Raw genomic sequence first — 14,571 nt, forward strand, 5'->3', positions numbered from 1 at the left:
AGGAGGTGAATTACTTGCTACAGTATCCTGAGTCTCTGAACTGCTCTTGTAGCCAATATGTTTATGTGGTGAGCCCCATTGAGGTTATGGTCAATGGTAATACAAAGGATGTTGACGGTGGAGGATTCCGTGATAATACCATTGAATGTCAAGGGGTGGTGGTTAGAATGTCTCTTAGAGATGGTCATTGTCTAGAATTTGTGACATAAATGTTACTTGCCACTTGTTGGCCCAAGCCTGGATGTTGACCAGGTCTTGTTGCATTTGAGCATGGACAGTGTCAGTATCTGAGGAGTCTTGAATGGTGCTGAGCACTGTGCAATCACTGGCGAACATTCCCACTTCTGACCTTCTGACAGAGGGAAGGTCACTAATGAACCAGCTAAAGATTGTTGGGGCTAGGGAACTACCCTGAGAGACTCGTGCAGAGATGTCCTGGAACTGAGATGACTGATCCTCCACAACCATAAGATTTCCTTTTGTGACCGTTATGACTCTAAACAGCAGATTGTTTGTCCCCTGATGCCATCAATTCTGGTTTTGCCCAATTATGCCATACTTGGTCAAAAGCAGCCTTGATGTCAAGTACTGCCACACTTATCTCCCCTGTGGAATTCAGATTTCTTTTTGTCCATGTTTGAACCAAGGCAGTAATGAGATCAGGAGCTAAGTCATCCTGGCAAAACCCAAACTGGGTGTCACTGAGCAAGTTGTTGCGGAGCAGGTGCTGCTTGATAGTACGGTAGAAGACCCCTTCCATCACTTTACTAATAATGGAGAGTAGACTGGGCAGCAATTGGCCAGGTTGGATTTGTCCTGCTCTCTGTGTACAGGATGTACCTGGGCAACTTTCCACAATGTCAGGTGGTTGCCAATGTTTTAACGTACTGGAAGAGCTTGGCTAGGCAGTAGCACATTCTGGAGCATACATCTTCAGTGCAATTGCTGGAATGTTATCAGGGCCCATTGCCTTTGCAGATTTCAGTGCCTCCAGTGTTTCTTGATATCAGGTGGAGTGAATAGAGTTGGTTGGAGACTGGTATCTGTGATGCTGGGGACCACTGAAGGAGCCTGAGATGGATCATTTAATTGGCATTTCTGACTGAAGCCTGTCACAAATGCATCAGCATGATCTTTTGCACTGATGTGCTAGGCCCTTCCATCATTGAGGATGGGGATATTTGTGGAGCCTCCTCCAATGAGTTGTTTAATTGTCCACCACCATTCGCAGCTGGATATGGAAGGACTGCAGAGCTTTGATCTGATCTGTTTGTTGTGAGATCACTTAACTCTATCGCTTAGTGTTTATGCCATTTGGCATGCAAGTAGTCCTGTTTGGTACTTTCGCCATTTTTAGGTATGCTTAAGGCTGCTCCTGACATGCCCTCCTGCACTCTCCATTGAACTAAGGTTGATCCTCTGGCTTGATGATTGAATGGGGGATGTGCCAGGCCATGAGGTTGCAGATTGTGCTGGAGTACAGTTTTGCTGCTGTTGATGGCCCACAGCACCTCATGGTTGCCCAGTCTTCAGCTGCCACATTATTTCGAAGTCTGTCTCATTTAGCACGGTGATAGTGCCACACAACATGATTGAGGTTATTCTCACAGTGAAGATGGGACTTAGTCTCCACAAGGACAGTGTGGTGGTCACTTTTACCTATACTGTCATAGATGCTTCTGCAGTCAGCAGATTAGTAAGGAGGAGGTCAAGTTTTTTTTTTCCCTAGTATTGTTTCCTTCACCATGAGCATACCTAGTCTAGCAGTCATCTTCATTAGGACCCAACCAGCTTGGTCAACAAGGCTGCTGAACATTCTTGATGGTGGACATTGAAATCCCCCACCCAGAGTACATATTGCACTCTTGATACACTCAAGTGCTTCTTTCAAGAGTAGCTCGACATAGCCTTCATTAGCCAAAGGAGGATGGTACATGGTAACCAGTAAGAGGTTTCCTTCCCCATGTTTAACCTGAAGCCATGAGACTTCATGGGGTCTGGAGCTGATGTCAAGGACTCCCAGGTCAACGCCTGACTGTGTACCACTGTGCCACCAACTCTGCTGGGTCTGTCCTGCTGGTGGGACTGGAGACATCCAGGGATGGTAATGGTGGTGTCTGGGACATTATCTGTAAGGTATGATTCTAGATGAATGAATGTCCGGCTGTTGCTTGATTAGTCTGAGACAGCTCTCCCAATTTCAGCACTAGCCCCCAGATGTTAGTAAGGAGGACTTTGCATGGTTGACAGGGCTGTTTGTGTTTTTGTCATTGTCTTTTCCAGTTTCAAGGTCAATGCCAGATGGTCTGTCCAGTTTCGTTTCTTTGTCGTGATTTTCCAGTGATTGATACAATGGAGTGGCTTGCTTCAGAGGGCAGTTGAGAGTCAACCACGTTGCTGTGGCTCTGGAGTCACATGTACGCCACACCAGTTCAGCATGGCAGATTTCCTTCTGTAAAGGACACTAGTGAACCAGATGGGTTTTTCTGACAATTGACAATGATTTAATGGCCATCAGTTGACCTTTTAATTCCCAATTTTGTTTTTTTTTATTGAATTCAAATTCCACCATCTGCCATGGTGGGATTCAAACCCAGATCCCCAGAACATTATTCTGTATTTCTGGATTTGTAATCCAATGATGATACCACCAGTTCGTCACCTTCCATCCCCTACTGGAAAAGGTAGGAAAACCAACATGAGGAATGTTCGATTAGCTATGATCTCATTCAATGGCAGAACCGGCTTTGGGGAGGGACAATGTTCTACTCCTGTTCCTGGTTCTTATGATCTAACTACTTATGTATTGTATCACAAAGCTGGTCTTTTTTTTTATCTAAAAGCTGTTCCTTTTCTCGAGGAAACAATGTCCTTGTTTTTTTTTCAGAAGGGTCATAAAACCCTCTCAGCTCAGGTGACTAATTTGGTGCAGAGATGGAAGAATGTTGAGAGACCTTATTAAATGTAAACAGATGAGACTTCAGGCCATGTTTTAGAAGTAATGAAAGGGGAGTAGTCAGCTCTCCAGCTGAGCAGTTAGTTCTGAATTAGTTAGTTCAGCTGTGTGGAAACAGGCTGCAAAACTCTTTCCTTCTGCCCTTCCAACCTCAACCTGCAAGCATTTGTTCCATTTTTACTGTTTTTAAAGGGGTTTGCTTATTGGGACTGTTCTGTACATTCAGAACAGCATAATTAAGTCTAGTTTGGATAGATTGAGTTCTGTAGGGTTTGTTTATGCTGTTCTTTGTTTTATTATGTAATTTTGTGAATAAACTTTTGTTTTAAAACCTAGTAATTAACCTCGCTAACTTAATCTGCGTGATTTTTCACTGTATACTTAATGAAACAAGTTGCAAAGTTGATCTGGGCTGCCTGCTAAAGAATGTTTTGAGTGGTCTGGCCTAGTCCATAACAATTGTAAATATTGGCTTCATGCTGTCAAGTTCTGGGCACCACTGTAGGAAGGATGTGAAAGGAAGCTAAGCCTTTATAAGTGGCTAGTTTGGAAACAACTGGAGAACTGTCAAAATCTGAGTACATCACTTTAGGTAGGACGTGAAGAGCTTACAGCACATACTAAAAAGATTAATGTTACTGGTACTCAGATTTTTGGTAACGTCGATAGATTGGAGAAGATGGAATGGTTTACAAAATCAGGAAGGGTCTGATCTGAGTAGATAGAAACAAACTATTCCTATTTGTTGGCAGGGCCAAGTATCTGAGCACAATTTAAAGGTGAATGGCAAAAGCATAAAATGCAGCTGGAGGAAAACATTTACGTGGAATAGAAATCCAAAACTTTAGACCTTTTTTCTTTAAAAAGGTGGGAGAGGCATTTCAATTCTGACTTTGAAAGGGTAATGGGCAGATGACTAGAATCAAAGGGCAGTAATATGGGATTAGCTAAATTTCACTTGGAGTGTGCCATTAGCATCTGATGGACTGTGGCTCCTTTCCTAAACATCTATGATCCAGACTGGAGTAAATTAACACTTCTGGAAATGCTTATTTTTAATTTCAGGGTAACATGCAAACATTAGGATTTCTTGTACTTTTTTTTTGTTAAAAAGCCATTGTTCAAATGAATTAATATTGTCTGTGAAGACAACATACTGAAGTAATAAGTAAGCCAGAGTAGGGTAAGGGATGGAGAATAAATTTAACATTTTAAGGGATGAGTACTGCTGAGGAGCTTGTTGCACAGCTTGTGGTATGTAGGGAAATATTAGACACTCCTGACACTCTGGATGACTGAATCTGCAGGAAGTACCTCCAGTTTGATCTGGTTCAGCACCAGATTAAGTTTGTGTTGGTTGGTGAATGCATTCATGGAATTCAGTGTTACATGGATATCATGTTTTTAGATGTGGTCAGCCTGCAGCTTACAGAACTGCACTCAAGGAAGGAATGGGTGATGACCAATCAGAGGAAGAAAGACAGGTAGGTAGTCACAAAAGCTTCAGAGTGCATCTCATGTGAGCACTGTTTCGTTGTGCTGGAAAATGTTGACAGGTGGTTCATCTGGGCAGTGCAGCTGTAGCCCAGGGTAATGCCTCCCTGCAGTTAAGGTTAAGGACATCATGGAAATACTGCAGTACATTCTGAAGTGGGAGGGCAAGCAGTCAGATTGATTCATACTGGGATCAAGCACATAGCTAGAAAGAGTGATTAGGTCCTATAAAAAGAATTTGGGAAGTGAAGTAGAAGATTTATAAAGCAGGACCTCCGGTTTTAATCTCTGGATTATTCCTGATGCTAGTTGTTTAGTGACTATAGGAATAGTGGAAAGAATAGATGAATGCCTGGTTGGAGAGTTGAAGCACGAGGGAGGGCTTTAGATTCCTGGATCATTTCTTGGTAAGGTGGGACCTGTACAAATTCAGATAGTTCCATTATGGTTCAGGTGCAATCATCATTTAGGGAGGCTTACTAGTGTCGTTGATGGAGTTTAAATAAATTTGGGGTGGGATAAAAGTGGAGATACACCAGGAATGATGCACAGACAAGTAAAGAACCACCAAGTCAGACTAGAAGGCCATGCAAATACAGTCAGATTAAGGCACAAGGGTGCACCACAAGGCTGAGTGGCATTTTAATGTCAGGAAGGCAGATACATTGAGGGTGTTGTTTAACACATAGGATGTCATATCATTTGCTATCTCTCATGTTTGAGAGGGACAGGACTAATAGGTCAATATTCAGAATCTTTAGGTGATATCTGGTGCAGGGATGGGGATAAAATATTGATCAAGAAGTTAATTACTGCTGTAAACATGGATAAAACCTTAAGGTTTTTAGAGGAGGTCCTAAATGTAGAACATAAGGGGGTGATCAGTTTTCTGGGGGTATATTATAGAGCCCCCCAACAGGGGGAGATAGATGGATGTATGGACAAATCAGAATTATTAAAACTAATAGTGTAATAATGTTAGGGGGTTTCAATTTTCCCCAATATTAACTTGGGCAAATTGTGCAAGCATTTAAAATGTCCAGATGGGCTTTTTAAACCAACACACAAAGTTCATTGAGAGGGACTGATGCTGGACCTAATGTTAGAGACCAAAGTCATGCTTGTGGAAGATGTGGCAGTTGGGATTGCTTTGTGGATAGTGACACTAATTCAAGACTTAAGACAATTATGGATAAGTTTCTCATTTGTGGGAGGTCTGATTTTAATAAGATAGGATCTGGTCAGATTGGATTGCAAGTAGCTATTTGCAAGAAAACCCACATCCGAGTCATTGAAAAGTAAGAGTGTAGGGCCAACATTTTCTGTAAAGGTGAAGTATGGAACCAACAAATCCAGAGAATCCTGGACATTGAGGGACACACCGAATAGGAACAAGATTTGAAATTTGAGGTTTGTGTAAAGATCTTTGTCATCTTTCTACCTATTATATAATAAATCTTTATTTTGTTTAAAGAACATCTGCCTGAGTGACTAATTTATACATTAACCAACTGCAAAACTTAAATATTTGATTTGTCAACCTAAATTTCCTTCTGGGAACTGACTTGTCCAATATTACCATCAGCTGGGATTATAACATTGTATATATGTTCTATTCAGAATGACCTATCCATGTAGCGTAGGCACAAATGTCTCTATTCAGGCTGCATTTGAAGGAAGTGACAATGGAAATTGCAAAGACACTAACCAAAGTCTGTTTTTTTTAAATCTGGGAGCTGCAAGAGGACTTCAGACATGTTTTTGTTTTTTAAAAAAAGTTGTAAAGGTAAACCCCAACAATTAAGAGATCAGCCAATTTAACTCTAGCATTGGGAAGATTCTAGAAACAAATATTCTGGTTAGATTTAGTTTTAAGAGCCACTATGGATTTCTAAAAGGAGACATTTTGTTTTTGTTGGAGTTTATAGAAGACTTAACAGAAGAGACAATAAGGGAAGTGCTGTTGACATGGTGTTTGTAGACTTTTCAGAAAGCATTTGATTAACTGCACAACAAACTTTGTGAGAAGACTTGCAGCTCAAGGCATAAGTGGAACAGTATCAATATTAATATAAATGAGTCATTTTAAAAGGATATTTTTCAGTTGAAAGGCTTTTTTGCTAGAAATTCACATTAATTGGAATTGGGACTTTTTTTGCTTTTCGGATATCTACTAATGTAGGTGTAGAAATGCAGGGGATATTTTCAATGTCTGTAGATTACAATTTAGAAGCATCAGTAAACTGAGGTCAGTGTCAAATTCCAAACCTACATAGACTGTCCAGCCCATCCACTGTCTGTGACAGGAGTGATAAAATCTCCTTTTGCCTGGATGAGCATAGCTCCAACAACACCCAAAGCTTGATAACATCTAGTGCAAAGCATCCTGCTTAAGTGTTTCCACATCCACAAATATCCTATGGAAGTTTATAAAATCATGAGATATAGACATAGATAGGAAGAATAGCCATGGTCTTTTCCCCAGGTTTGTGGAGTCTAAAACTAGAGGCCATAGGTATAAGGCGAGAAGGGAAAGATTTGAAAGGGATCTAAGGGGCAACTTTTTCATGCAGAAGTGATGCATGTACAGAATGCACTGTTAAAGGGGTGGTGAAAGCTAGTACAATTATAACATATGCTCATGCCGATGCCTTCTATATGAATAGAAAGGGTTTAGAGAAATATGGGCCAAATGCTGGCATTGGGACTAGATTAATTTAGGATATCTGGTCAGCATAGACCACTTGGACCAAAGTGTCTACTTCCATGCTTGATAGCTCAATGACTCCATTCACTGTCCACCACTGGCATTCAATAGCAGTGTATTGCATCTACAAGCTGCATCAGAGAAATTCACTGAGGCTCTTCTAACAACACTTTCCAAGTACGTGACCACTTTCATCTCTAAGGACAAATGCAGCAAATATACCACCTGCACATTCACCTCCAGGTCACTCATCCTGATTTTACTACCCCTCAGATGCTGCCTGAACTGCTATGCTTTTCCAGCACCACTCTAATTGAGACTCTGGTTTCCAGCATCTGCAGTCATAGTACGTTTCCACATCAGGGTAAAAACAATCATTCCCAATGTTGTTGGATCAAAACTCAGCTTCCCTCACCAAAAATATTATGGGTTTACATCCACCCGAAGGACTGTAGCAGTTTAAGCCAGCAACTACCACCACCTCAAGGGCAACTAAGGGCAGGCAGGAAATGTTGGTTCAACCATTGCCAGCATTTGTGGGCGGCACGGTGGCACAGTGGTTAGCATTGCTGCCTCACAGCGCCAGAGACCCGGGTTCAATTCCCGACTCAGGCGACTGACTGTATGGAGTTTGCACATTCTCCCCGTGTCTGCATGGGTTTCCTCTGGGTGCTCTGGTTTCCTCCCACAGTTACAAAGATGTGTGAGTCAGGTGAATTGGCTATGCTAAATTGCCCGTAGTGTTAGGTTAAAGGGGTAAATGTAGGGGGATGGGTGGGTTGCGCTTCGGCGGGTCGGTGTGGACTCGTTGGGCCGAAGGGCCTGTTTCCACACTGTAAGTAATCTAATCTAACCAGTGGTGACCACAGCTGGTTAAATGAACTCAAAAAGACAACTCCAAAACCAATGAAAAACTGGATGCTGTGATTCAGCGGGTCTGGCAGTGTCTGTGGAGGAAAAATATCAAGAGTTAACACTGTGGGGATGGAGTGACCCTCCCTCAGAACTGACATTTAGTGGAGGAAGCTGTGGTAGAAAATGCAGACAACATGCAATCAAAGGTCAGAATAAAACAAAAGGCACAATGTCATGTTGAGTATCAAGGGCCACAGGGAGAATGTGGGGGAGGAACTTATCAGCCATGATTGAATGGCGATGCAGGCTCGATGGGCTGAATGGCCTGACCTCTGCTCCTGTGTCTTACGTTGCTCCCGCGGAGGGCCAACACGGGTGCGACGGGCCGAACGGCCGCCCTCTGCCACCGTCCAGAGCCACGGCCGGCGTTACACAGAAGCTGAACCAAGTCAAGCAGAATGTAAAAAAAAATACCCAAACATTTTGTCGGCTGACAGAGGAAACGGTAAAATTAATCAGGAACCGCCTCAATTGTTCAAAGAGCAGGTCGTCCAGGAAAGCGGCCTCCAGGCGATTGGCTGCTCGGAAAAGGAAACACCTGAAAGAATTATATTTCTCTCGCTGCTTCGATCCCCCTCCATCCTCCCCCCATCCTTTCCCGCTGCCGCCGGGCGGGGGCGGGGGACAGATCCCGCTGGAACTTTCCGCCTCTTTCCAGAACCTTCTCCCCCGGGCTCGCTCCTTCCAGAACACTCTCGGGCTCTCGGCGTCTCGCGGAACCGTCCGCGCTCCCATTGGCCGCCGCCTCAGAACCTTCCACAACATTCCGCCGTGACCTCACCGCTACGCTCACCCATTGGTCCGAAACATTGCCAATCACCCGGCCCCACCTGCCCGGGACCGCCCACACATTCTATTTAAAGGGCCGCAGCTCCCACTGAGCGTCACAATCACAGTCGTTCGCATTGATTGGACACTGAGTGACAGCTCGGTCACTGCGGCAGACAGAAGGGAGCACTCCACAGCAGAGGAGAAGACTCAGTTCTACCACAGACTTTGATCAACATGCCTGCAGCTCAAGGAACAGCCATTGGCATTGACCTGGGCACCACCTACTCCTGTGTTGGGGTCTTCCAGCATGGCAAGGTGGAGATCATCGCCAATGACCAGGGCAACCGTACCACTCCCAGCTACGTGGCCTTCAATGACACTGAGAGGCTCATCGGAGATGCTGCCAAGAACCAGGTGGCTCTGAACCCCCAGAATACCATCTTCGATGCCAAGCGGCTCATCGGGAGGAGATTCGATGACCAAGTTGTCCAGACTGACATGAAGCACTGGCCCTTCCAGGTGGTGAATGATGGAGGGAAGCCCAAGGTCAAGGTTGAGTACAAAGGGGAGAATAAAGCCTTTTACCCTGAGGAAATATCTTCCATGGTGCTGACCAAAATGAAGGAGACAGCAGAAGCCTACCTGGGACACCCTGTCACCAATGCTGTTATCACGGTGCCTGCTTACTTCAATGACTCCCAGCGCCAGGCAACCAAAGATGCTGGTGTGATCGCTGGTCTCAATGTCCTCCGTGTCATCAATGAGCCAACGGCAGCTGCCATTGCCTACGGCCTGGACAAGAAGGGCAGAGGAGAACACAATGTTCTCATCTTTGACCTGGGGGGTGGCACCTTCGATGTGTCTATTCTCTCCATTGATGATGGTATCTTTGAAGTGAAATCAACAGCTGGTGATACCCACTTGGGGGGAGAGGACTTTGATAACCGCATGGTCAATCACTTCATTGAAGAGTTCAAGCGGAAATACAAGAAGGACATCAGTCAGAACAAGAGGGCAGTCAGGAGGCTGAGGACAGCCTGTGAAAGAGCCAAGAGAACCCTGTCTTCCAGCACACAAGCCAGTATTGAGATTGACTGTCTGTTCGAAGGTATCGACTTCTACACCTCCATCACCAGGGCTCGGTTTGAGGAGCTGAATGCTGACCTGTTCAGAGGGACTCTGGAACCAGTGGAGAAAGCTCTGAGAGATGCCAAGTTGGACAAGTCACAGATCCATGACATTGTCTTGGTTGGGGGCTCCACCCGCATCCCCAAGATCCAGAAACTGCTGCAAGATTTCTTCAGTGGCAAGGAGCTGAACAAGAGCATCAATCCTGATGAGGCTGTGGCCTATGGGGCAGCTGTTCAAGCAGCTATTCTGATGGGGGACAAGTCAGAGAATGTTCAGGACCTACTTCTCCTGGATGTCGCTGCCCTGTCTCTGGGTCTCGAGACAGCAGGAGGTGTCATGACTGCACTCATCAAGCGCAACACCACCATTCCAACCAAGCAGACCCAGATCTTCAGCACCTACTCTGATAACCAGCCTGGTGTCCTTATTCAGGTGTATGAAGGGGAGCGAGCCATGACCAAGGACAACAATCTCCTGGGTAAATTTGAGTTGAGTGGCATTGCTCCTGCCCCTCGTGGTGTGCCCCAGATTGAGGTCACCTTTGATATCGATGCCAATGGTATCTTGAATGTCTCTGCTGTTGATAAGAGCACTGGCAAATCGAACAAGATCACCATCAGCAATGACAAGGGCAGGCTGAGTAAGGAGGAGATTGAGAGGATGGTGCAGGATGCGGAAAAGTACAAGAATGAGGATGAAGCCCAGCGGGAAAGGATCGGAGCCAAGAACAGTTTGGAGTCCTACGCCTTCAACATGAAGAGCACAGTGGAGGATGAGAATGTGAAAACTAAGATCAGTGAGGGAGACCGGAAGAAAATTCTTGAGCAATGTAACCAGGCAATCCTGTGGTTGGAGAACAACCAGACGGCAGACAAGGAGGAGTTTGAGTACCAGCTGAAAGAACTGGAAAAGCTGTGCTGTCCCATCATTGCCAACTTGTACCAAGGAGGAGCAGCAGCAGCAGGGGGTTCTTGCAGAGCCCAGGCTGGATGTGCCACTTCCACAGGACCAACAGTGGAGGAGATGGATTAAAGGACTGGAAAGTCAGAGCCTCCGCAATCCAGGACTGAACTTTAGACTGGGACTTGGTTAGCACCAAGATATCTCTCTTTCAGTGACTGGGAGAGGAGAGGGTTGCTGCAGAAATTACTGCCACCTATAACAGTTATGATGTCACTGATCTTGGACCCTATTGACATTTGCAGTTTTTATTACTTTTGTTGAAATAATTTTCTGAATCATGTGAAAGAAGATGAATGTGTTTGCCATCTTGTTGTATTTGTTTGATATGAAATAGTTCTTAATGTACAGAAAAGTATTTATTTTTGTTTACAACTGCTCTGATTTTTAAATAAACCATTAAAACATTTAGTTATTGACTCCTGCATGTTTCTTTCTGACGTATATAATTTTAAATAAGTGCTATGAATGATTTTTCCCACCCCAATGCATTTATGACACATGTTCACACCAGCACTGTGAGTTTTATTAATGCCACATTAAATAACATAGAACAGCACTGCGCAGGAACAGGCCCTTCAGCCCACAATGTTATACTGGCCATGACCCCAAGCTAAAGTAATCCCTTCTGCCTCGCCCCTATGGTCAAAATGCTTCCATTTATTCATGTGTTTATCTAAAAGCCCCTTTTAAAGGTCCCAATGGTATCTCCCTCCACCACTGCTTGTGGCAGTGCATTCCAGGTACTTATCACTCTCTGTGTTTAAGAAGGACCTGCCCCTCACATCTCCTTTGAACTTTCCCCTCATATCTTAAATGCATACCCTCTACTATTAGACATCTCTACTCTGGGGCTTATATTCTTTCTGTCAACCCTATCTATGCCACTCATAGTTTTATAAGCTGCTGTCATTGCTCTCCTTGGATTCTGCCGCTCCTGAGAAAACAGCCCTAGTCTGTCCAGCCTCTCCAATAGCTCACAGCCTCTCCTCTAGGCAGAAGGGACGAGAGAGGTGACTATTCCAGTAGCAGATGCCTGCAAGTCAACACTTCCCTGTCTGAAGACATCACTGTTTTCTGCTGGGATTCGCTGTCAGTGCGCAGACTGATGAGCATGTGAGCAATTCATACTGTCCTCGGGAGCCGAGGGAAATCGAGGCAAGAGAGAAGCCATGATCTTTGGGAACTGGGCTGAATGATCCTTTATTCCATTCTCCATCAGGACAGATGAAACTGCTCGGAATATGGTTTGGACGAGTTGGGTGTGCACTAGATCTTGTGAGGATCACAAGGCAGAAACTGGTCTTTTGGGAGCACTGTTCCCTCTCCATTGCAGGTACAAACCTGGTCATCAGGTGTGAAGCAGTCTCTCTGTTATCGTACGTAGTGTAGGTCTGACCCATTCCCAGAACCTGCACCATTGCAGTCACATGAGCCATTTTCCACTTCACCTGGAAGTTTACGATGGACTGTCAGGGACACCAGATATAAAACTCGAGGATAAGGGGAGGGAGGATGTACCCAACACTACCCTCATCCTGATAGCCACTTTTGTGTGTGGCTCCATCAAGCTGTGTATAGACCCTCGGTACGCAACACCAAGTGTCACTATATACTGAGGTTCTACCTGTGCCCAGTGTTGGAAAGGATAGGCCTGGCCTCACTGCCGAGGAATGGTCCAAGTAGTTGGACCGTTCTATATCATTGTCCTTCATAGAGACATTTACAAAGAGAAACACATTTCACCACAGCCCATCAGGAGGTGGTCAGCACGTAACGACCTTGAGATCCTGTCGTGTGGTTCCCTGAGCAGACTGTGAAAGCCATTTGGCAGAATGCCTCATCACTAGAACTTTCCAACAAGCACCAAGACATCACTCAGCTGGTGGTGAGAAGGGCACTACCTGTGAGATCCTTCATGTACCCAGAGTCTCATGTCACAGAGCTGCTCTGGCTGAACCTCAACAAAAACACTTAATCTTCCTCCAGCCTTCCTTTACAAAGGAACATTCCAGAAGGAGATGTGTGACAGTCTCTACTCCCTGCAGCCACTTCGAGGGCAGCGTGTGGTGGCACAGACCGACCGGGTGTACATGAAGGATCTCACCATCTCACCTTCTCACCACCAGCCAAGCAATGTCTTGGTGCTTGTTGGAAAGTGCTGGTGATGAGGTATTCTGACAAATGACATTGACAGTCTGCTCAGGGAACCATGTGACAGGAGCCAGCCTCTCATTTTCCCTCGGGATCTCGGGGATGCTACGTGCTGACCACTTCCTGATGGATTGTGGTGAAAGGTGTTTCTCTTTGTAAATATCTCCATGAAGGATGGTGATACTGAACAATCCAACTATTTGGACCATTCCAATTCAGTGAGGCCAGGCCCATCTTTCCCAGCACCAGGAACAGGTAGAACGTCAGTACATGGTGACACTTGGTGTTTGCGTACAAAGGGTCAACACACAGCTTGATAGAGCTGCACACAAAGGGGGCTATCAGGGTGAGGGTGGTGTTAGGTACATCCTCCCCCCCCCCCCGCCCCATCTTCTTCAGCATTTTGTACATGGTGTCCCTGTGGACGCAGTCCATCCGAGACCTCCAGATGAAGTGGATGTTGGGTCAGGTAACTGCAAGGTGCAGGTTTTGGAATGGTGCCACGTACAACAACAGAGGGAGTGCCTCACACCTGATAACAGGGTTTTACCCACAATGCAAAGGGAGTGGTGCTCCCAAAAGCCCAGTTTCTGCCTCACTTTGGCAATATGCACCACCCAAGGATTTGTACACACCCCGGCCCCTCTGAACCATATTCCCAGCATCTTCAGGTAATCTGTCCTGACGGAGATTGGGATAAAGGTTAGCCAAGTTCCCAAAGATCGTGGCCTCACTCTTGCCTTGATTTCCCTTGGCTCCTGAGGTCAGTTTGATGGGTCACAGAGGCTCATGAGTCTGTGCATTGACAGCGGATCTCAGCAGAAAATGGTGACCTCATCCATGTGCAGGGAGGCTCTGATCTTCAGGCACCTGCTGCCTGGAATAGTCACCCCGCCCCCCCCTCCCCGCCTCCCCCCCGGGTCACATCCTTCCTGATGGACTCAGCAAAGGGCTCTATCCAACACACACACAAGGCAAGAGAGAGGCAGCAGCCCTGCCTAACTCTGGATCTGATCGGGAGGCTTTCTGATTCCCACCCATTGATTGAGACTGCGCTAATGATGTTGGTGTAGTGCAGTCAGATCCAATTGCAGATTCCCTCCCCAAAACCCGTTTTAGAGAGCAGGTCCCATATGTAGGTGCGTGATATCCAGTCAAAGGCCTTTCCCTTGTCCAGACTGAAGAGGCAGGCATCCACCCCCCCCCCCCCCCCGCCGTCCCGGATGTAGGTGATTGTATCCCTGAGGAGTGCGAGGATCATCCTGCCTGGTATAGGCCCGGGTTAGGTCAGGGTGGATCACCAATCCCAGATCAGACCTGACCCATCAGATTAGATTACTTACAGTGTGGAAACAAGTCCACGCCGACCGTCCGAAGAGCAACCCACCCAGACCCATTTAACCTAACACTACGGGCAATTCAGCATGGCCAATTCACCTAACCTGCACATTTTTGTGCTGTGGGAGGAACCCGGAGGAAACCC

The 14,571-nt window shown here is 45.7% G+C and overlaps 1 protein-coding gene across 1 annotated transcript; it reads left to right on the forward strand.

The window, feature by feature from the left end:
* The first annotated feature begins 8,970 nt into the window (after positions 1-8,970).
* LOC122541569 (heat shock 70 kDa protein 1A-like) lies at positions 8,971-11,345 on the forward strand. Its single transcript, XM_043678401.2, has one exon. The coding sequence runs from the start codon at positions 9,078-9,080 to the stop codon at positions 11,004-11,006; it is 1,929 nt and encodes a 642-aa protein (XP_043534336.2). The 5' UTR covers positions 8,971-9,077; the 3' UTR covers positions 11,007-11,345.
* The last annotated feature ends 3,226 nt before the right edge of the window (positions 11,346-14,571 follow it).

The sequence above is a fragment of the Chiloscyllium plagiosum genome, unplaced genomic scaffold (assembly GCF_037043375.1).
Source record: "Chiloscyllium plagiosum isolate Xiang-an unplaced genomic scaffold, Cpla_swu_hap1 HiC_scaffold_35, whole genome shotgun sequence".
In the NCBI taxonomy this organism is placed as follows: domain Eukaryota; kingdom Metazoa; phylum Chordata; class Chondrichthyes; order Orectolobiformes; family Hemiscylliidae; genus Chiloscyllium; species Chiloscyllium plagiosum.